The sequence below is a fragment of the Lagopus leucura genome, unplaced genomic scaffold (genome assembly GCF_019238085.1).
Source record: "Lagopus leucura isolate 7727_CA_CO unplaced genomic scaffold, USGS_WTPT01 Super-Scaffold_100012, whole genome shotgun sequence".
In the NCBI taxonomy this organism is placed as follows: domain Eukaryota; kingdom Metazoa; phylum Chordata; class Aves; order Galliformes; family Phasianidae; genus Lagopus; species Lagopus leucura.
The window spans coordinates 11662839-11685433 of record NW_024962267.1 but is presented as its reverse complement, the minus strand read 5'-3'; the positions used below and the strand labels follow the sequence as shown (position 1 = coordinate 11685433).

Below are 22595 nucleotides of genomic sequence, written 5' to 3'. Positions count from 1 at the left end.
GTAACAAATAACTGTGATAAAGAAGCATTAGTGGAAATGGTGGTCTGGAACTGGAACTTGTGCAGTTTCACTGCGTAACACTGCTATATCTGAGCCAATGTATTGGTGATGACTACATCATAAATTTGAGGATTTCTCCCTCAAAGAATGACTTGCATTAGCAATTTAATAACTGCATGCCTTCTGCACAAAGCAACCCTTCTCTTTATAAATCAGCAGTAATTTAAGTGCAAGATAATTAGCAGATGAACTGATGGACAGGTGGTTAAATGATCCCTGAAAATTTAACCACTTGATGTCTTGTAGTCAGGTGCTATAAAAAATAGCACACAAAAACAGTTGGGAGTCCTAATAATACACGCTAATAAGAATACAATTACAGCACTAGGAGCAAAACCCTATCACAGACAGCAAAATATTTATAAAACATGAACACGTTCCAGAGCAGAGATCAAACTCAAACAGTTGTTTTTCTCCTTTGTTTTTTGATCAAAACAGTAAATGCCACTTTGTCTTCTCATGGCTTGTCTATAAATCAGTCTGCATGTAGATAAGTTAACTAACCAGACAGTTACCATCAACACAAAGGCAGGTATTTGGGGACATTATTGCTAGACTGTGTACGTGCTGATCATGAACGCCCAGGAAAACACATTTGCACACATAACACATCCATGTGAGAGCACTAAATCTGAGCACACACAACACACGCAAATCTCGTGGACTTGGGCACTCTGGTGGATCCCAGTTTCCATGCCTGAGCAAATACCTCCATGGCACATTCACCTCAGCAAGGGAGTAGTTTTGAAGGCTACATTTCCTCCCCAAGTACATTTCCCCCCTTTCCCTCCTCCAAGCTGAGCAGTTTGGCAGGGTCATTGGGTAATACCACAGCTCACATGAGGTGATAAACAGAACTTTCTTGCTACCTTTGCACTTTAGTGGAACTTAAGTACAAAAGAAAAACAGAAATAGAGGTGCACAGAAATAAAAATGAAAGCGAGGCTACATTTGAGATTATAATGACTAATTATGCTGTGAGAAAATGATTATTCCACCTACTGTAATTACACTGTGCTTCTCAATATTACCAACTGCGTGTGTAATGCTACTTTACACACCATGGGTCCAAACAGAAAGACATAACATTTTAATAATAAACATCAGGAACTGACTTGTTAGATAGGCATAGAGTTGTAATGTCCCTGTTCTTAGCAATATCTCCCATATCTCTATGTTCTGGTAAATAGCTTGTCCTTCTGATGATGGGTGTTTCTAATCCATAATCATGTTTATATAAACTAAAGAAGAAAATAACATTGTTTTGATTCGCCCTCATTACATACTTCCCAAAAAATAACCCGGGTATTTTGAAACATGAAGAATGCTTGCAGTTGTGATTTTTGTAAAAAGTAATTTTATTTTACGCTCCGTTACTATTTCATGATTTGGCCTGGAGCATTTTCTTTTACTGCATCCCCTCTTTGAATTCAAAGCTCACCTACTGCAATGAATATTTATAAATAGCACATTAATTAAATGTGCGTTTCCTTCACTAGCCTAGGAAGACTATTAATCATTCGGCGAGCATGCAAGCACAACAGCTATTACTGCTCATGGGCACAAACTTGCAGGAAAAGCACACTACTGCTGCGTAACGTAACTGCCTCCAACAACCCTGAGCACATGAAGAAGCTTCCTCCCAGAGACGTTTTGCCTTTCTCTCACCTCGCCCAGTGATGATTCATCTGATGCGTTTGCTAGATACTGCAGGCTGTTTTTCTTTTCTTACCTCTATGCCAACAGCTAGTGAAATGCATTCTTAGTGACCATTCTGAGAATGGGCATGCAGACAACACCCTGTTTTATTGGGGAAAGGTTTGCTGGTCTCTCCTCATCAACACCTCCCCTGAGAGCTCTCACCAGCACACCGCGGAGAGTAAGTGCCAAACACAAGATGCAGCTGTAACCAGCAGTTAGGTTTGTTAGGGGCAGGGTTACTGAAATACAGTACTTTAACAAAAGAAGTTAAAAAAAAAAAAAAAAAAAGGAACAATCACCAACTGCTTTTTATCAAACATCTGAGGTACAAACATGTTCATCTTTGCCTCGTGGCACTGCTGAATCTAAATTCAGTCAGAATGAAAAGGTGTTTCATGTACTCTTCTATCGACAGTAGCTGCAACCAACATGGTTGGCACCTTAATGTGTAAGTAAACAAACCCAAGAGGCTTAAAAACCATGCACAATTTATTCTTTTACCTTGACTAAATGTTCATAATGTTCTTTGACACATGACAGTATGTATTAGGCAGCAAATATTTTTCATGGGATATGCTTCCCTGATACCCGACTCATATCTTCATTAATCACAGATCATCTGAGAGATCTGAACTTCTAAATTGACAAGCATCTAAAAATGCATAAGTTTAGAGCAGCCCTGGCTGTGGGAACAGTGACTCAATGCAAGGGATTTATTTTACCTAACACAGCTAAAGGCATTCAGAATGATGTACACAATTGCCTAGTGCATTTTTTTGTTCTCTGTAGCTACTCACCTTAATTATACTGTGTGGAAAAGGTCAGTCCCTTCCATCATGTTTGAACTGACTGCCTTTTCTCTTCATCAGAGGTTCTATTATCTGTACCTATGCTGACTCCATTGCCCTTTTTCCTCCCTCTCTCACAGTAAATCAACATACACATTAACCACAGGTGTCCCTCAAATCTTCTAACTCTTCCTTCATACCACGACCCTCTCCCACCCATTTTTGTCCCTCAGCATTTCCATTCCCAATTCCTTTTTGTTAGTGCTCTTTCTATCTCAAAGAAGCAGAGGCCTGCCACCTCCTGCTGCTCTTGCTGCTGCTGTTGCACATCGTGTTTCAATGTCTGTTTGATTGGTAAAGTCATAGCGATTCCCTCTGTCCTGCAAACAGGAAGGTGCTAGGGGGCTAGAGACAGGGCAACCCACCTACTGGGAGCCGGAGGGAGTGAGGGGACATGAGTGAACAAAGTGTGATCTATCAGAGCAAGGTGGGAAATGAGGCTGTGAAGCAAAGGTGTGAGCTGAATGCTAACAATCTGAATGCTTGGCTGGGTTCCTCTCATTGCCTTTGATGGAGCTACACCAGATCCTCTCCTCTTTCCATCTGTCCCGGGGCAACTTCACCCAGGCCCAGATGTTCAACACTGGCAGCTGTAAATTGCCATGGCAGCTGGACCTGTCGCTAAAGCCTGGAGAGCAAAGTGTTCACTGCACAGCATGGCAATGTGCAGCCAGAATGGAGGCTGTTTTTTGCCACTCAGATGGTGCCCCACTTTTGAAACACATCTCTGACATCTGCAGGATCTACAGTACTTGTTGTGTGTTTTCTTCCATCACAGCCTACCCCATTCCCCACCTTTCCCAAGAGACACTCTTGTCCTCATATTACAAATGAAGTGTGTAAAACCCAGCGTCAGGTCACATACAGGGTGTGTGAAGGCAGAACAGGGAAATGAAACCGGGTCTGTGAGCACACAAACTCATGAGCTATCTTTCCTCCTTTGTGCAGGCTTACATAAATCCCCCTTCACAACTTCCAAACCACAGTTGTGATTAAATATATACAAAATGCTCAGTAATTGGGAGTGACAAGCTAAAAAGACCAAAGATCTGTTAATAGGAGGCACAAGGCAGTGTTTTCTGTGCTTACCTTCAGCACTGTGATATTCCATGCAAAGCTTTCAATGGCTTTGCTTAATTTTCTTCCTTTCAAACCTTCCTTTGTCCCGAGGTTATGAAGCTCTTCATGGAATTCCATCCCTAAAACAAACACCAGATCACTGCATCATCCTCTGTATGACAGCATTTTTCTCCTCACAGTTGGCACTTCCTACATCCTGTTTCCATGTTCCCCCTTTCTTCCCCATCGGAACACCATGCCTGGAGAGAACCTTCCAGAACAGCAGTGTTACGTACAACTTCGCACACCCCTTGTTCCCATTTAAACACTCCTCCAGTGCTTCTGCTTGCAGTCTGCATTGCTGAAATACTGTGATAAAAGGTGACTGTTTGTCACTCTCCTTCAATGGATGATAGTGCCCTGGGAGGCAATCTGGCAGATGTGGAAGATACCTGTGCAGCACAGAAAGACAGGCTCACGTGCACAGCTTCTTATTCATCTTAATCACAGTCATAAAGAAAAACCATTGTACTCCACAATGACAATTTCATGAATATACACCACCAATGGTAGGATTGCTGTTCCTGCAGCCTGTTGAATGGAGACTTCCAACCATAGCCCTGGCCACTGTGACATTTCATTGCTGGATACTAGAACTGCAGAAATCCAGGAGCAGATTACAAACCTTTATGAGTCCAACTAGCTCACCAATTCTATGAGATTTGCACAGTGTTTGCAAACATTCCTCTGAGGTTACTGAGAATGAAGAGAAAAAGGAGAAAGAGCTCCTTGTGTTCCATTAATTTTTACTTTACGAAGGCCTAATTGGCACTAAATCACTCCAAAACATCTGAAGCCCATTCTGGCTGAAGAAAGCAAGGTGGATCTCCAGTTCAATCTCCAGTTTCATAGCTCTCCCTCCCCTAGTGTTTTAAGGCAAACATCACTCACAAGTTTAAGCTTTGTTGAAATTACATCAAAGAAACCCTCACAGACACCTGACAAAGAGCACCTGAACAGAGCAGTTGTTTTAGCAAGGTTGCTGAAGGAGAGAGACCCTGATGACCTGAGGCAGGCTTGGAATCAGCATCAACCTGCCCAAAGCTCTTCTGGAAAACTGGCAACAGACTTCCCCTTGCCCTGCACTGAATCTGGAGGTGGCTGAGCCACAGCTTGAGAAATACTGAGGGAGTTCAACCTCACACAATGCAAGGTTTATCTACAGTTTATTGTCCAGAATGTCACTCACTCACAAGTTTTCGTTGTGTTACAAAAAGATAACAAAGCTCCTGCAATGCTTCCTTTGGAAAACAGTTTAGATAATTGTACCTTAAGCAAGATTCCCCTGTAAGCTGCCTCACACCAACAGAGTTACAAATCACTTGAATAAGAGAAAGAAAATAGACAGGTGACTTGCTTTGTCCCCTGAAGAACTAAGAAAGGTCTACAGTGCTCAGTTTCACTTAGACAGCACTGCCTTTATGTAGTGCACGTTATTTTTCACCCAAAACTTACTTCCTCAGCTGTTGACTAGAGATAGTGCTGCCCCATATAGAGGCAGCTGCTAATATCTGTTGGGCTGCAGGAAGGAGCATCAGTGAAGAAGCATCAAACCCACACATGAAAAATAAATAAATAGAACAACAAATCAGCAGCTTGAGAAGTCATTTGGGGTCCTGTGGCACAGGGAGCCTGGGTCAAACCAGGCTGGGAATGCACTTGCTAAGGGAGTAGGATTGAGCTGAGGTTGGTGAAAGATAATGCTGAAGGCAATTTTACTTCTAACATCTTGTAACAGCAGGAGCCAAGGCACAACCAAGATGAAGCCCTTCAAATTCAGGAAGATGTACCACCTCTCCTCCATTTGCTATCACAGCTCTGGCCACTGCTTCAGAGTTCTGAATTTCAAAGAACAAAGACTGGGTTCCACCTTGCTCTTGTAACACTTAAAAATAAGTTAAATACGATTACTGAAACAGTTTTCAAGTTTCCTTCAATTAAAAAGATGGGTTTAAAAAGATGAATTAAAGCATTTACTACAAAGCACCAGTTTCATTCATTATTTACATTCAGTAGAAGCAAATGGGTGTAGATTGTTTCATTTGCCAACTCAAAAAATAACTACTGGAAAAAACAGTACTTGGAATTGTTGTGGCCCTAGAAGACTATGCCTGAGACCACGAATCAGATGCAGTAGCTAGTGTTTTTGCATTACTGCGCTTAGAGGCTCATTGCAGGTTATAAAAGGTGCAGCTATGCAACTAAATTGACTGAAAGCAGATTTTATTTCCTCAGTGTAAACCCATAAATTCAATGCATGAATTTATTCAGCGTGGCTTCTGATACATGAAAGCTGATGGATTTAGTTGTAGAGGATTAAGATCTTAACACTGCCTAATGTGGACTCTTATCTCTGTAGCAGAGCTTACTTTTTGTTATCATTGTAAACTACAAGAAACATGTCCCAGTTAGGAGTCTGGGTTACTGTCCTGAATAAGAGATGAAGGGGTTGCATGAATAAGCTGAGCTGTGAATCACAGACATTTGGTAATTCCTACCATCCTGGAAATGGAGCATGATCTTGTTGTGGCAGAGCAAACAGCATATATGGGTGGCGACTTTGGAACCCATCTCCTCCTCTTATACTGATATATGCAAAACAGAGTCCCAGCTCAGGTAGAGACACCTAGTATAATATAACAACAACAAGAGAAGATCTGCTTTAAGCCCACTTACACTGGTTTGTGCTCACCTAATGCATGATGTGCATTATGCATGGCCACATGGATTTGTTGAACACAACAGAATTATATTGGTGCACGTTTCCAAGATCTAAAACAAACCTAAATGGCACAATTAAGTAAAGACAGGCAAGAGAACTTAGTCCTGTGAGTTTCAAACCTCTTGCCTATTGCATGTTCAAGGGAACAACTTGACAGAGAACAGAGCTCAGAAAATAAAGTTAACACATCTTCTCACTCTCTTTTTAATTGAATTTCTTTCTGGTTCACTTGACTAATTTAAATGCTGTCAGACATTTCAGGTCTGCAGACCAAATGAAGAAATAGCTTTTGGGATGAAAGCTGAGCATTCTTCCCTCATCCTACACCTCCACTGCTGTTGGAGGATGAGCCTTCCGGAGGACAGAGCCTGCTAAGGCAGACCAGGATGCTCATTTAACTATCAAGTGAAAGATGATGCACAGTCACAAACTGTAAGAAAATTCTGTCATGTTGTTTCCCATCTCCCATCCAGAACTGCACATTAGAGAAGGATTACCTGCTTTCTGACACTGAACGATCTTGTCGTGAGTGATGTCTGCCGTCTCAATAAGAACCCTGCTCTCTTGAATCATCTGTCAGAAATAAATGAAAAACAACAGCATTACTGGGGTCTCCTGCAACATATCATCCACAAAAAATAACAAAGGTAAAACCCAGGAACAGCTCTGTTCTGCAAGCAAAACCATAAAGATTGGATCACTGCTTCACATCAGGTCCCCTAGATCTATATTAAGCTAAGTGACAGTTGCTCAGGAGATGTTTTGTTCCAGAAATTAAAGAACAGCTGTTTTACATCAGTGAGACATACTGTAAATAATATGAAGTGATTTCAGGAGAAAGAGTTAGCAGGCAAACAAAACTCATCCTATGTGAAACCAGGCCCTTTCTGATTAGTAATTCCCTTGAAATGGATGAAGTAGTAAATATAGTACCCAGTATAAGCTGTTATCAAAACCATTACCAAGTCATGAGCAGTGCTGATTTCAAGAGGTACTTAAACCTGTGCGTAACTTTATGCGTTACAGCCATTCAAGCAGTTCAGTTGCTTGAGGTTCTCTTTCAAGAAATTCAGATTGAAATCATACAGCTTTCAGCATCTTGGTGTTGCAGTTGAAGTTTACAAGGGAGAGCAAGAAGTCAGCCAGATAGTTTCAACAGGACTACTCACAAGTTTCAAGAGACATCATCATCTATGCAGCTTCCTAGAGCAGGCCATTAAGACAAACACAGATGAAACATCCATTATGTGACACATTTCCTGAGCCTCTTCTCTTGAAACTACTTTTCTCCTTTGACATTAACAATCCTTCCAAAGCTCTTCAGAAGCTCAGGCAAGCAAACAAATTGTTTCAATGCTTATTCCGTGAAAGTGCAGAAGGTAGCACATACATCTGTTGCTGTAGGAAAGAACATGCTGTATAGCAAATTATGCCTGAGAATAATCTCGCTCTCCTGGGACTTCCATCACGAAAACCAGGCAGAACGAAAGCGGTGCCAATTAGAAATGAAGCAGAGTACTGCTTAATTTCTGAAAATACAGAAACCATCATCTGAAAGCTCTGCCAAAGTGCCACAACTGTAAAAAACAGCCCTACTGTCAAATGCACTAAGTATGAAAACACAACCAGTCAGTTGCAAAGATTTTGGTGGAAGACATTATGGAAGCACTAAGCCAACCCCCACAGATGAAGATGTCCTACTGTTCTAATTAGATACAAGGGAGGAGACGTTTCTACACATCACACACAAAATTCCAAATCCTGGAGAAATTCAGACCCAAATTTTGCTGCTTACGCCATCTCCATTGCTAAATAAAGCTATTAAGAAAGGCTTACTTTAATAAAAATGCCTACACCCTTACTTCAACATAAACAAGAACACAAGAAAAACTAAATCCATTATCAGATTCACAAGCAGAAAGAAAGAGGCCTGACATTTGTAAGAGTGCAAAATTATTTTTCAAAAGAAGATGCCCAGTAGATATGCCTGCGCATTAAATTACTTTAGATAGTATCCTCTGCCTTACACTGTGTATTACTTTGTTGTTCGTGCATCATGTTCACGTTTTCTCTTTGGTATTTTGGTATCTGGAAAGCAATAACAATTTCTACCCACCCTCTGGCTTCTCTGCGCTGCAGCACGTAGTCAGCTTGTGCAGAAGGAGATATTCAGTCGCCAACTACAAAGCTGCAGTCGGTCTGAACAGCAAAGAGAGTCACTAAGGGGCCAGCCAGAGGACCAGCGTGCATCTCATGGCCACGCAGACCCGCAGCCAGGCACTGCTGGCCACTCCCCATTGCCCCAGGGCTTGCCCACAGCCCCAGTGTGGGTCTGCACTTGCACTTCCTCTGCAGCAGCATCAGGGAGCTGCACACTGAGGTCAGTGCACCTCAGCCAATGTGTCTGACTCGCACGCACAGATCTCTGAAGTGTAAAACCCGATTTATGAGAGTCAGAGCTGCAATAAACAGAAGGCAAGCTTGAAAATCATGAGTTTTTACAGCAATTTGGTAACGCAGGTTTGACCGTATCTTCCTCCAACTACTGGACCCATTCCCGGGATCTTGTGGTGCAGTTGTCTTTGGATTGTTTTCGAAAGAGAAGTAGCGAGAGGATGTCAATTTCCCTTTACTGCAGAGCAGGTAGAGCAGCACTCCTCTCCTTTGATGCTGACATCAAAGTCTCACTGCTCTCATCTCAGGAACAACAATTAGAAACAGATCATGCAGCATAATTTAACCTGCTCCTGTCCTCTTGCACAGTGGCACTTTTGACAAAACAAGCTGCTTTTGTCCCATGACATATCCTGAGAAATAAGTCAGAGCCCATGGCTCAGGGACCAGGCTTAGATAACGCCTTTAGTTCACCACCTGGCATTTGCCCTCAGATATTTGTCTAGGAAACACCGTTAGGAAGAAATAATACAACCCGGCCCAATGACAATACGTGATTTTGGAGGCTCTACAGTGTCTACCTGGCATGCTAACACCAGGTGGGATCAGTACCTCTGCGCTTCAGGCCAAAAACTGTTCCCAGCAGAACTGCGTCTGGAGTTTCAGCAGTTCAGGCCAAAAATATGCTTCCCAGCTCTGCAGTAAAAGATCACAGAGACAGGTTAGCGTGAAGAGGAAGTGAGAACGTTTGCTTCAAAGAATCAGAGATGGATTCATGTAGTTAACAGTAGGACAAGCAAGTAACTGCTATCCAGGAGTAAAATGATAGCAATGTGCTTTGGTTTTGTGGGTGTTTGGTTTTTTTTTTTTCCTTTGTGTCTGTTACAATAGATGCTCTTCAAAGGTTTAGGAGCACAATCTTATACAATCTTCAAAAAATAATCCAACAGCAATGTGGAAAACCATTTCTTTTTTTCCTCTTGCATGTTTATTTATGTAATATTTACAAAGTTATTGCTGTAAGGATCACCTGAAATGCTGTCCCTGGTAACTGTTTACAGGAATTACTGCTAATAATGCCTCAGTACACAGTCTACTGCAGGTATAAGCAGGTGAAAGCTGCAGCTAGGGAGCCAGGGCTCCACGCACATCTCTATGCTTGACCCATGAGAGCAGCAGCAGGTTTCCTGGCCACAGCAGAGGATGCTGACTAGGGACACAGCATGTTGGCCAGGCCCATGGCTCTGCTCCTGTCAGCTGCTCCTGCACACAGCCCTGTGCTGTGGCATCTAGAAACACTTCTATATTTTTTTCCCCTCTTTCTTTCGTGTTGGTTCTTAAATGACTCCAGAAGCTCTTAGTCTGAACACTCCCCTGCTTTTCCAGCTGGCACCAAACCCAGAGCCCTGCTCACGGATGTCAGCTACCTCTACTAGCAGTGCCAAGACAAGAACCAGAAGCACAAAACACAACATGGAGCTGTGGGATTTTCTGCTGGGAAGGTAACCCCATAAATCATACAACAGTCTAAGATTTCCAACGCCCAGTTTTGCCAGCAATGTTATGACATCCAGCAATATGTCTCAGATGTGAAAAGTGAGCACTTTTTTGCAGTCTGAATTTCCATACACATCTGCACTGCTAAGATCACTGTTGAGCAATGCTTTTGAGGCACTTTTAAGACCCAGTCACCTGCCTGGAGTCCACCAGGCTGCTTTTTAATGGCAGCTCCCAAATGGCGCTCAGTTTGGCCATTGCCTTCCAAAAGCAAGAGATTTCTCATTCCTCTGTAAACTCATAGTTCACCTCTCTGACACTGAGCCTTAAGGGACTGACCACAAATAAGTATGTACTAATAAGCAACTTTCAAAGGATGGATGCTGATATCTGGGTCCACTCAGACCCAAGATAGCTCTTGTTTCCCATGTTAGAAAGGTTAATCTTGAGAGTGATGTGTTTCAAGTAACTACAGGGAAAAAAACATGGACAAAAAAAAGGCAGTGAAGCCACACAAAAGCTTGATTCTGTTACAGGTGCTTTGAGAGGTAGTTTGCTGACACAACACTGCTTGTCCTGGAGGTGCTGACCCTGCTGTAGAGGCTGCAGTGCAAGAAATACTCTCATAATGAGAAGGGAAGAAGTTGTTGTTCAGAGTGACAGAAGATGCACATGGCATAAACCCCAGAAGAACATGTCACATTTAATAAACTAATGGGGATGAGGAACACAAAACCTCATCTGCATGTGTTACTTATTTTCCTGCAAAGTTGCTCATTTCATTTAAATATTCTTACAGAATGCTGAAAACAAGTAGCTTAAACTTGATTCACCTCAACCTACCTGAAGCACCCTGCTGAAACCAGGCAGGTTTCTCACAAAAGCACAGGCGGGAGCTGGCACAAACCCAGGAGCTCTCTAATACACAGTGCATGAGAACCAGGAGGTGGAACAGAACGTGGGCTGAAAATATACGTGGCCTGGCTTACTGAAGTGTCTAAACACTGCCTGCAATACCAACTTCTAAATCACATTCGCAGAAAGAGTTTAACTTTGTCATATCTGTTAAGTGTTATTACAAAGGTAAATAATATAGAAAGTATGTTTACACTACATTTTTTTTTTTTAACTGAAGAATTGCATGTTTGTGCTAAGGTTTAATCACAAGATAAGCAAAAAATGAACAAAAAAATGTTTTCTTTTTATTTTAACAAACTCCTGTGCTAAAAACCTATTTCATCCTTTTATTACAAACTACTCTTGAAATTGAAAAGGGGAGAGGAAATTAACACAGCAGAGTCTCACCAAAAAAAAAAAAAAAGACAGGAAAAACTCCCAGCGTCAAATTAAAACACTGCTTCTGCTGGGAAGATAAATGAGAGAGAAGGGACAGTTCAAAGAATCTACTCTGAAATATTCTGAGGTTTGAACAGAAACCGACAGAACATCAAATTAAAAAAGAGAAAGCTTCCCCCTCTCTGCCATTCTCCTGTGCCTGCCTCAGACAAGGAGGAATTCTGCCTGGGTAAGGATTGCCATATCATGCCTCTATTGCTGCAAAAAACGCCACAGAAACACAGCCAATTGGAAAAACATCCAAAGCACACAGTGAGCTCATGAAAATTTAAAGAGGATTTCCTCTAGCATCGAACATTTCTTGCAGACATTTGAGACTTGAAACTGCCAGACAATCATGTGCCAGCAAGTATCGTAGAGAGGATGTCCACATGGTACCAAAATGTGGGAAGAAATAGAAGAAATACTGGCCGCCTACTGTGCCTTGCCTGTGTACCAGTGCACTCCAGACCAGGTTTCTGTATTTGAGCCTGTAAGAGTTCAGCCCAGTAATTATCAGGGATGGTCACATTACCTGGAAGCCTCTGAAATACCTTAGCTACACGGACTGCAGAAGGAAATGAAGGAAATTCACCATAAGTTCCAATTTCATGGTTTTGCTTCCAAGTATTTCTGAACAAGTATGGTGTCAAGATCACATCCTGCAATGCTCTCTCATGGTTCATAGTTTTTCACTGGTATTCCATATCATGACATCATGCAATGCACTGGGAGTTAGAGAGTTAATGTTGCAGTTCTGTGCATTGTTGCTGTACTTTTTGAGTTCCAGTCTCTTGGTCTCAGAAGAGAAGAATGAGCTACAACTCCCAGAAGACTTCATTTTTCCATTTTCTGTTTTGGAGGGGGAAAAATACAACAGACTGGGAGTCATGAGACTGCCCTCCATGCTCCCTGGCCATCTCACCTACAGAATGAGAGTAAGGACTTTGGTTTTGGGAACTCTGTCTCTTTTGCATTTTATTTGTTTCAATTTCAATCATATTGTATTATCTAGCTTTTTGTCCTTAATCTCATCACCACTGTTCTTTCTCATCCAGACACATCTCTCCTCTCTACCCTCTCCCTTTTTCTCCTACATCCCCCCCCTTCCTGGGGCACGGATCCATGGATCTCTTCACTTGTCATGCAAACCAGGTCAAACTGCGACAGACCTGGTGCACAAAGACCAGCACTCTATAAAACAATAGAAACAAGCAAGAAACGGGAAGGAATCAGCTTTCAACATGCTTATGCTAAATGACCAACTAAAGCAAAAACCAGAATTTCAGTCTATAAGAAAAGTTCCGATGGGACCACTTTCAGGTCCTAATTTACAAGAATGGACGTGGTTATCAGAGAGAGAAAGTGAGAGACTAGTGAGAAAAGAGAGAATTACAAGAAAAGGAGAAAGAAAAAGTATAATTGCTTTCCCAGCCTAAGACCAATTTTGGATAGAAAGTTCTTTAAGACAGCTATGAATTCAATGTCCATGTACTGGACTGTGTTTGACGTCAGTGCCTTATGACACTTTCTTGGCAGCAAATATGCTCTGCAATATCCCTTATTTTCAGCTGTTCAGAGAATTGTGAAAAATGTCCCTTTGGGGATGATGCTGTCCCAGCTGAAATACAAACTTCAGTGGAAAAGCTCATCAAAACCCATTCGGTCATTTTGCATTTACATAATCCGGAAAAAATGGATTTCCTCGCTGGGAATAAATAGCTGTCATGCCCACACCAAGACAAGGAAACTCTAAAGACCGAATCTGAAACAAGAATGTACAGACATATACACCTCTGCAGATTTCTGCCAGCGTGAACGGACCAATACTTGTATCAGAAAACCCATTGCCATTAAATACATCGTCTTATTTCCCAGCAGTGCATTTCTTATCGAAAATCCCCAATCCATCTCCACGTTAGCTGTGAAGTTAACTCTAACTTGCCTTCTCTCAACCATATCAACAGACACACCATCCTTCCTTCCTTACCTATCTGTTACAAAACAATCACAATCAGTTCCCAGAAAGAGGCGTGAATACAGAGCAAAACGAACATCTGAACATGAGTACATATACCAAAAACATCACCCATCCTTTGTGCAACTGTCATTCAAAAACAGAGTGAGAAAAATTCTTGGGGAGCTTCTTTCACTTTTTCCTGAAAAAATACTTGCACAAGAGCCAGATGACTGGGAAAAGACAAGAAAATGTATTACCAAGTGTGTGTTATTTCTAATTTCCAAATGATTTAATCATTTCATCTCAGAGGAAAAATAAAGCTGAACCAATAACTGTAAAGCAAACTGCACAAGCAATTCTTGGTTCATACATGCTTGCATCAGCAAATGAATATACTGTGCAGAGAAACCACAATCTGTTTACCAAAAAAAATTTCATAAAAAAAAAAAATCTCACTTCACAGGATAACTGTTTGCAATGAATAATTCAGCCATCTGTCACGTCCAGCTGGGTCCCATTCATATTCCTCACACGGAATATCTCCTTTGCTTTCTTTTCTTTTCTTTTCTCCCTCCCTCCTCACCCCCCTTTAAGTGTGACCACTGAACACCAGCACCAGTTTGGCAGACTGTAAGGTGCAGCACATGCTGCCTCACCTGAGCGAGCTCCGTGCAGTGCCCAACCACCCATGATGGGGAGCCTAGAGGTAAAAAGCAACAGGCAAGGTCTGAGGAACAGCTCTGCAAATGGCATGCCCTGCTATCTCTGTTCATGCCATCGCTTAAGTTGGAAGAAGCCTGCAAGGACCACTGAGTCCAACCCCTGGCACCACACAGCACCATCCAGATTTCAAAACCTCCTTCTGACAGCACTGTCCAAGCACTCCTTGATCTCCAGCAGCACAGGGATGTGCCCACTGCCCTGGGCAGACTGTTCCATGCTCACCGCCCTCAGGGGCACCACCTTTCCCTCACTCCCAGCTGACCCTCCATGACATCACACACTATGCTATGTATAGTAGTAACCAAAACTGCACATAAGCTGAAATCAACTGTTCTCAACTGTGTTTCTAGTAGCACACATATTCTTCAAGAATGCTTTCTCTGCATTGCCTGTGTTCTACCTGATTTTCAAGTGGTCCTGTTCTCTGCACTCTCCAAAACTCCCCTATCATTGAAGGTACCACCACTGAAGACCCCTCCTCCACAAGACACAACAGTAGTTGAGTTCCATAAAATTGCTCCAATGTGACTGTAAGAAAAATAGAGCCTTAAAAAAATCATTTGGGATCCTGAGACAAAGCACATCAGATTTTATTCTAATAGAGCCTCTCTCAAAAGAAAATGTTTAAGGCTGAACACAATAGTAGAACTAATTACCCAGGAAAACACAGACAAACTGGTCTTTGTCTATCTGCCTGCTCTGACAAAGGCTGAACACAACGGAATAAACACTTATTTGTTTTCAGGAGGGCTGTGGCTGGTCTCAGAGTATTTGCACCCTCCATTTGCCCAGGCTGTCAGCACTGCCCATGCCCCATTAAACACACAAGCAGAGTTTATATTTTCTTTGGGAAAAAAAAAGATGATGTGGTCAAAACCCACTTTGAGCCATTTATGGGGAATGCAGCAAGTAATTGTTCTAGTCCATCAAGATCCATGGAGCTACGCTCACCAACAACTTGAAACTGTACAATATCTTTTTGGTTTGTGAGTTTTCTTACTCATATCTAAAACGTTTTAGTTTGCTTTCCATCAACATCTCCTTGTGCACATTCACACTGCTTCCAAGTATTTCTCTCTGGAGAGCAAAAGCACAGAAAAATCGCCCCTGTATGTTAACTTCCTCCTTTCTCTCTCTCTGTACCTCCTTCAACACCCCCTGACACGCTCTAGCTTACGCTTGCTGAATCACATGCTGGCGGCCTGATTCAACCCCTCACGCAAACTGACCAGGAAAAGCTTCATAATAACAAGTTCCTTTCTAAAGAGAAGTACACTCTTGGTTATAACAAGTCACTACAAATACCATAGCAAGAATACTTTCTCAGTGTTAAAAGCACAAAACCCTCCACCACATACTCACTGTATTTTCAAATATCAGAGACTTTATGTTCTAAATATAGAAAGGACAAAATAGATTTCAATCTTCTGCTGACACTGCTTCAAGAAGGGAATAACCAAAATAAAGCAAATATATTCATAAAATCTAGCTTTTGCTTTTTCAAAAGCAAATAGTATTAGCAACATAAGACATCCAACCAGCCAGACAACATGAACGAAAGCATCATAAGCTATGTTCTTCTTAACCAGAACTGCAGCTCAAATCAGCTAAAATGGAAGAATCATTTCTCTTCACTATGATATATCCCTTGTGCTGTATCTCGATAGTAAATCTTTTCTCCATCAGAGACAAATGTGAAAGTAAACATTATTTAAAAACAGTTATTAAAGAGCTTTGATCTGCAACTCAAAGAGGCCTTTCACCTATTTAAAACAGTACAACTATGTCTAAAGTGTGTGGAGACCTTGATATGTCTCATGCATACTCTCCAGTACATAATTACAAAGATCAGAGGTGACACATTCATTTTGGTAAACTCCATAAGCAAACCTCCGAATACAGAAGAAATCCTTGTTTTGTGGCATTTGCTCATTCAGCCAAGCATCACACTACATAACAACTCCTAAACATGGCAGGTGACTGGACATCAAATCCTCATTCTAATATTGATACAGCTGGTATTTTATTACCACAAATGCATTACCTTCAAATTATACAAACCACTCTGGAAGGAACCCAAAGTTTTTTTTTTTCAAAGTATTTGTAGCATTTCTCCTGAAAAGTGTGTTAAAACAGCAAAATTGGAGACGGAAAGGAGGAGGGCATTTGGCACAGTAATAGCTGGTCAAAGACGCAGTCAATTTTATAACGCTTCAGGGTCTCTGGAAGCAATTTGATACCCCTCAACTTACTTGCAATACTTAATTTTATTCCTTGTGTACATAAGCTGTGGAAATAATTGCTGTGCACTGTAAATGCACTGTGATATTTAAGTTACATTTCACAAAACTATGCAGTTTTCTACCAGTTGATGAGGATCAGCTACCAAAGATGGGAAGATACAAGGCAGTCTAATAACATGAGAGGTATGATGTAAGAACAACTATTCCTGCTACAAGTCACACGTGCTCAGCACATGAAGCTGAGCAGCAGCATTTACATCAAATTATTTTAGATTGCCTCTTCACATTTTGCAAGTACTTCTGTACCATACCACTTTCTCCCTCCCCCCATGTAAGAGGGGGCATTTAAAAACGTTCCTTCTGTGTCCTCTCAAACAAAGACACTTAATTGGTTTTAGCAGGGACACAGACATTACGTACAGTGCTGCAGAAAGGCATTGAGAGAGGACAGCTCAGCTTTGCCTCCCTATCTGATGGCCTTGCTCTCTGCTGAGAGGAGACAAGCAAAGGGAAACACAAATCTTGCCCCTTCTCAAGGACAATGACAAACAGCCTCTGGTACATGCTGAACTGCTGCTGTTTTCATAAACAAAGTCACTCCTTAAGTGCCAACATGTGCTAGTCACAGCCATGTTTAAAGGAAAAAAAGGAACAACAAGGAAATGCCCACTGTTGTGATTTGAATGATAGGACAATTTTGCATAGTTTAAATTGCTTGAAGAGCTCCATTCGTTTAACAGAAACTTCCAGGCAGAAGAAAGCCAGCAAGAAGCCTGCCATTTTTGCAACCATGGGAAAAGACACAGGTAGCAGTGGGAAGCACCTACCAGGTCATATGCAGCCAGAACCTTTTTCTGCACATCAGGCACAGTCCCCAGAGGCTCTAGGTAAGGAAACGCATCCTTCATACAGAGGGTAACAGAGGGAGCATTCTCACTGCTTACGAGCCGCGAGGACAGGGTCAGGATGCACTGCTTCAGGCTTGCGATGGGTGGCAGCCCACACAGCTCTTTGACTGACACTATAGCATTCTGGGGGAAGAAAAAGAAACAGTTTTGCACAAATCCTCACCTGCCATTAGTTCCCCACCTGCCAGCGTACATTCATTGCCTTGGGGCTTCCCTTTCCACCACGTGTCCAAATATAGGCGCAAGCACACCTTCAAGCTCAGAAGGGTCATGTTAGCATTTGCAGGATTTTAAGAGTTTTGCTTTCAAGACGTTGACAAGACAACATTGCCAGGACTATTCCCATGGCTAGTTTTACAGCTACTCTGCATTGCAAATCCAGCCCCTGTGGGGACAAGCTTTGGTCCCAAGTATATCAAGCCACCAGCCTAAAATGCTATTTCTCTTCTCAAGTGTTTGGAGTCCAATTGCTTTTGATGCTGTAATCGCCTCACTCTCCTGTCATTATCATCCTCCAGCAAGAACAAGTTCGACAGACATATTTCCCATGGGAAAGGCAGACAGAAAAAACATACTTTGTTTTCAGCCCTGCATTACCACACCATAAAGAAATACAAACACTCTTTCTTCTTAATAGGTCACACGTAAGAAAAATCAATACTGGATATACAGGTCAAATCCAACTAACATATGACAATTTATTTATTTATCAAGTCAGTGGATGTATGGCTGACTCACCCTCAATAATTTAGCTTCTCAAGTCATACAATCTGTGACCACGACAGGAAAAAAAACCTAAGTGAGAGAATAATGTAACAGCTCATAACTCACCCCACAATGTCTTCCTGAAAAAAGTCAAATGCCCAACTTATTAACAGAGAAGTCTCTCATTAATCAAATACATTAGCATGCTGTTCAATCTAATGACAGCGCCTTTACGGAGCCTTCCCAAAAGCAAGATCTTGTACTGAAATTTTGTTTGGCAGGCAGATTAATGCTATTTCTGAGTTCAAGTCGAAGAACATTTTCTTTCATTATAGTTCATGTATATAATCCTGACCTAGACAGAAGGTGGAGTCAGCAGCTCAAACTAGTTACTTTCAAGGCTTGCAGGAAAGGCTGTGAAGAGTTTCCCATTCTTAAAAATATGCTTAGACTAATCCTTTGGGAGTGATTTAAAACTTATGTCATTTTGTAAACTTTTCTAGCTGCCAACATTTCATTTGCTTTAGACTCCATCCAGAAAAGTGGGGTTATTGAAGTGATACGCATTTTTTTACTGTTTTCAAGACAGAAAAATGAATTGTTTATTTATCTTTACCAAGGAGATAGACAGTTGTGGCTGATTTCAGTTTCTCATTAAAGAAAACTCATTGTTTAATTGCTCCTCAGTTTTGTTTCTAGGCAGTGCACGGACCTCTGAGCTGAGCTCACACTTACCAAACCTGCACAGCTGCCCAGCACACAGAAGACAACACCCTCGCTGTGGCAGCACCTCCTGCTGCCCACAACAGTATAACCCAGGCACTTACACACAGTGAGCTCTGGCTGCTCTCAGAGCAGAGCAGGCAAGCAGACAAGGTGCCAGGAGAACATCTGAGCCACAGTGCATCACCACTGTCTGGGCAGGCACTCAGCCAGGCAAGGCAACACAGCTATTTAGCAAGGCAGAAATTACAACCCAAGCAGCCTTCAGCTGTGTACATTAAACATTCACAGCCCTTGGCTGAACAGTGGCAACAGGCACTCAGGGCAATGTGCTGTTCTTAGCATGATGGGTTTCTGTGGTGCAGACAATACTCTAATGAAAAGAAAAAAGATATATAGCATAACCCTCATTGAGACAGCAAAGCAAAAGCTTGCTGACATTTTCCTGCAAGAAATGCAAAGAAATGAAGCTTTGAAGACCTGAGGATGTAAATGTATCCGCCCATCTGCTTTCCTGGACAAGGACACCCCGTAACGTGTATGTTCAGAGAGAACATACTGATTTTTAAACAATTTTGCCTAGCCCCATATCTGCTTATTAGGTAACACCTATAACTGTCAGCCTTTTGACACCCAGTTACAAGGTGAGATGGCTGCGGGCCTCACGCTTCTCCAGTTTTCCACCAAGCTTTCCCTACTGGCAAGGCTCACCAGGACCTCTGCTTCTGCGTTCAGTATACACCAATGCAGACAACAGCCATACCTGCATGTTCTCTCTCATGTCGGTGGCCTCTCGTAGTGGATGCACAGCCAACTTAAAAATGTCATCGATAGTCTTGAGCCCAGTGTTCCTCAGCATGGTGTACTCCCTTGCTTTCTTTCCTATCCTCACTGAGAGGCTGCGCTTTTGGGCCTTTCCACCTCCACTTCGATTGGTTATTGCAATATGAACAAACAGCGTAACGTGCTCCATGATATCGCCAACAAAAGACCGCAGCGGTATGTGCCTGTATCCAGGCTGCAGGCACTCCAGTGGGATGGTGTACTGGCCTATGAACTCATCCCCGATGTAGTCATCGTCCAAAACAACAAAACGGATCATGGCCAACTCTGGTAGATTGATCTGGAACTCAAAGCTCTCATCAAAAATTGGGTTATCACTGTTTTGCTGAACGGTTTTAGTTCTTTGTTCAGTGCAATCTGCAGGAATCCCATGTATTTCTATACAAACGTAGGGATCAATGACATCCCCTTTTGCACACGCACCTTTGGGTTTTGGAAAGTTCTGTCCACTGATTATTTTGACATGGAGAACTTGGGGAGAGACTCCCGGAACAATGCCCTTTGTATTTGCACTGAAATAAGACACTTCTTCACGCATCACTGAAGGCCTGAGAACATACCCGCATCCACCATTCTGTAGAAACCAGCCAGTGTGCAGGTCCATCATGGGCCCTGGAGTCTGATAGTTCATTGCCACTATCTGACAACCACAATTCCAAAAATCTTGAGGATTTAAATTACTGGAGTCTATCCTCATAGCACTCGGGTACACCCTGGAAAGAAACTTTTTGTTGTAGTTGACAAAATCCTCAGGGTATTCATTTGCAATTCGACTGGCTTCTGCTTCACTAAAGGAGCAGATTTCCCAATAATTTTGAGCTTTCATGGACGTCTCAAAGTCTTTGTATTGGACAGATTTGCATAGCGACACCAAGTCAGATAACTCCCTGCACAGCCAGATCAGCTTTGGTTCCCTTGAGAAGTCTTCTGACAGTCTCCGGGATATTTCAGCCTCTTCATCTTCATCTGTGACTTCCCCTTCTAGTATATCCTGGTCGCAGGGCAGCTTCTTCCCCTTTACAATGATCTTCATTTTCAGTTTCTCAGGTGACGGGAGGTAGGCTTCTGAAGATAAAGGTGTCTCTGTGTAGAGTTTGTTTCCAAAGATCCTTTTCATGTGTTGTACCACAACCTTCTGCTGTTGTACGGAGCAGTGGTTCCCCAAGCATAGAATAAGGGGGTATTCTGATGCAAAGAATGCCAATTTGTTTATCACTTCGATAACATTTTGAAATGAAAGTGGCGATGTCATGTTGTTACGGTTACAAATAATGGGCTCGTTATCTGGGCCATCACAGACATCTAGTTCAATACTCCGACAACTCATTTTTAAAGCTCTGACGTAACCATTGATGTCAGCTGGCCCTCTGAGCTGGTCTTCAATGAGATATGTGTTGTGGGATGCATTGATGTAGTAATGCGACAAGGGCTGTGTCATGTCTTGGACAATCTTTTTGTGCTCGGGATCAAAAATATCACATTCTGGGGACAGCAAGTATTGAGTAAATCCATCAATTGCAAGAAAACCTTTCAAACGTCCTTCTTGAGAAAGCTCATATCTGCGTATAATATCTAGACACATTTCTTCTGTTATGTGGGTCACTCCTTGCTCAGCCTCTAAAAACAGCATGAGGTCATTGGCATCTAGATACTCTTTGTTTTTAGATATCTGCACAAGTAAGAAATAAACTTCAGGTCTGGTGCAAAGTTCGCAGAACGCTTCGTAGAATTCCTCTTCTGTTACTCGTGTTGTCAGTTTCTCTTTGCTCTTCTGGATTTCCTTGAATTTTAATCTAATTTTTGATTCCTTTAAGGTGGGGTTAAGCTTCTTTATTAGTTCCACAGATGTATCTTCTAACATTATGCCATTACCATCAACGTCTGCTGCTTCAAAGACAGTTTTCAGCCAGGCAAACCGTGGAGTATTATGGCTGCTTTCCATCAAATCCAGGGGTTGTTTGCTACGAGAAACCAAGTACCTTAATCCCGATACCCAAATATTGGCCACGTCAGCTGAATTGGCAACCAGGTCGAGGGACTCATAGTTCTCACCGTGAATTACCGACAGTGCGCAGTCCTCAGAAATCTGATCTGCAAGTCCGTTATTCCTGAACGTTTCTGTGTTCTTCCCTAGCCTGATTTCTTTTATAGCAGAAATATCGAGCTTAGCTTTCTCAAGGTCCTTTTTGGAAGGCTCCCAGCGAAGAGCCTGCAGATCAGGATCCAAAGTAAAAAAACGGTTATAGATCCGGGAATTTGGACGAACTTTCTTCAGTTCACACCCAGCCTGCATAAAGCTGATACAGTCACTAGCGCTGCTTATTTTCTTCTCTGATGGCATGCTGCTGAAAGACACTGTTTTCTTTCTTCCACATTTCTGGTTTGAAGGATCCTGTGAATGATTGTGTTTAAAGAAAAAAAAAAAAAAAAGAAAAAAAAGAATGATTAATTTTTCTTTGGCCATTCCACAAGTATATAAATAATAGAGAAGATATGTTTATGTAAAGATAATTCACGATCTTCTGAACCTCAAAACACCACACGTTATCCCTTCCCACCATTCAGTTCCCTGCTGAGCTATAAAACAATCATACAGTGACTTGACTGATCACAGCATTTCAGACACCAACTTTCCACGAGTGACATTTGCAGCTATTTAACTCTTCTCCAGATCTCAGCAACTTGCTAGAGGTGTGATGAGATAGCATTCAGTCGTGTCATGTCTTCAGAAAAGATACGGGAAGAGGGCTTTGTGCAAAGCTCCAGAACCTGATCTATGATTTGCTTAAAAGTTGAGTGGGACTGCATTTACAA

General features: G+C 42.1%; 1 protein-coding gene across 2 annotated transcripts in view; it reads right to left on the bottom strand.

The window, feature by feature from the left end:
* The window catches only part of PLCL1 (phospholipase C like 1 (inactive)), a 40226-nt gene extending 18057 nt beyond the window's left edge, over positions 1–22169 (bottom strand). The window contains exons 1-4 of one of the 2 annotated variants that reach the window (XM_042874877.1): positions 19702–22169; positions 17430–17633; positions 6948–7023; positions 3699–3808 (exon numbers count right to left, since the gene is read on the bottom strand). In XM_042874877.1, the coding sequence (XP_042730811.1) occupies positions 3699–3808; positions 6948–7023; positions 17430–17633; positions 19702–22122 (2811 nt within the window). In that variant the 5' untranslated portion in view covers positions 22123–22169. The remainder of the gene's footprint in view (positions 1–3698; positions 3809–6947; positions 7024–17429; positions 17634–19701) is intronic. The other variant, XM_042874878.1, reaches the window with a different exon arrangement.
* Positions 22170–22595: the final 426 nt, after the last annotated feature.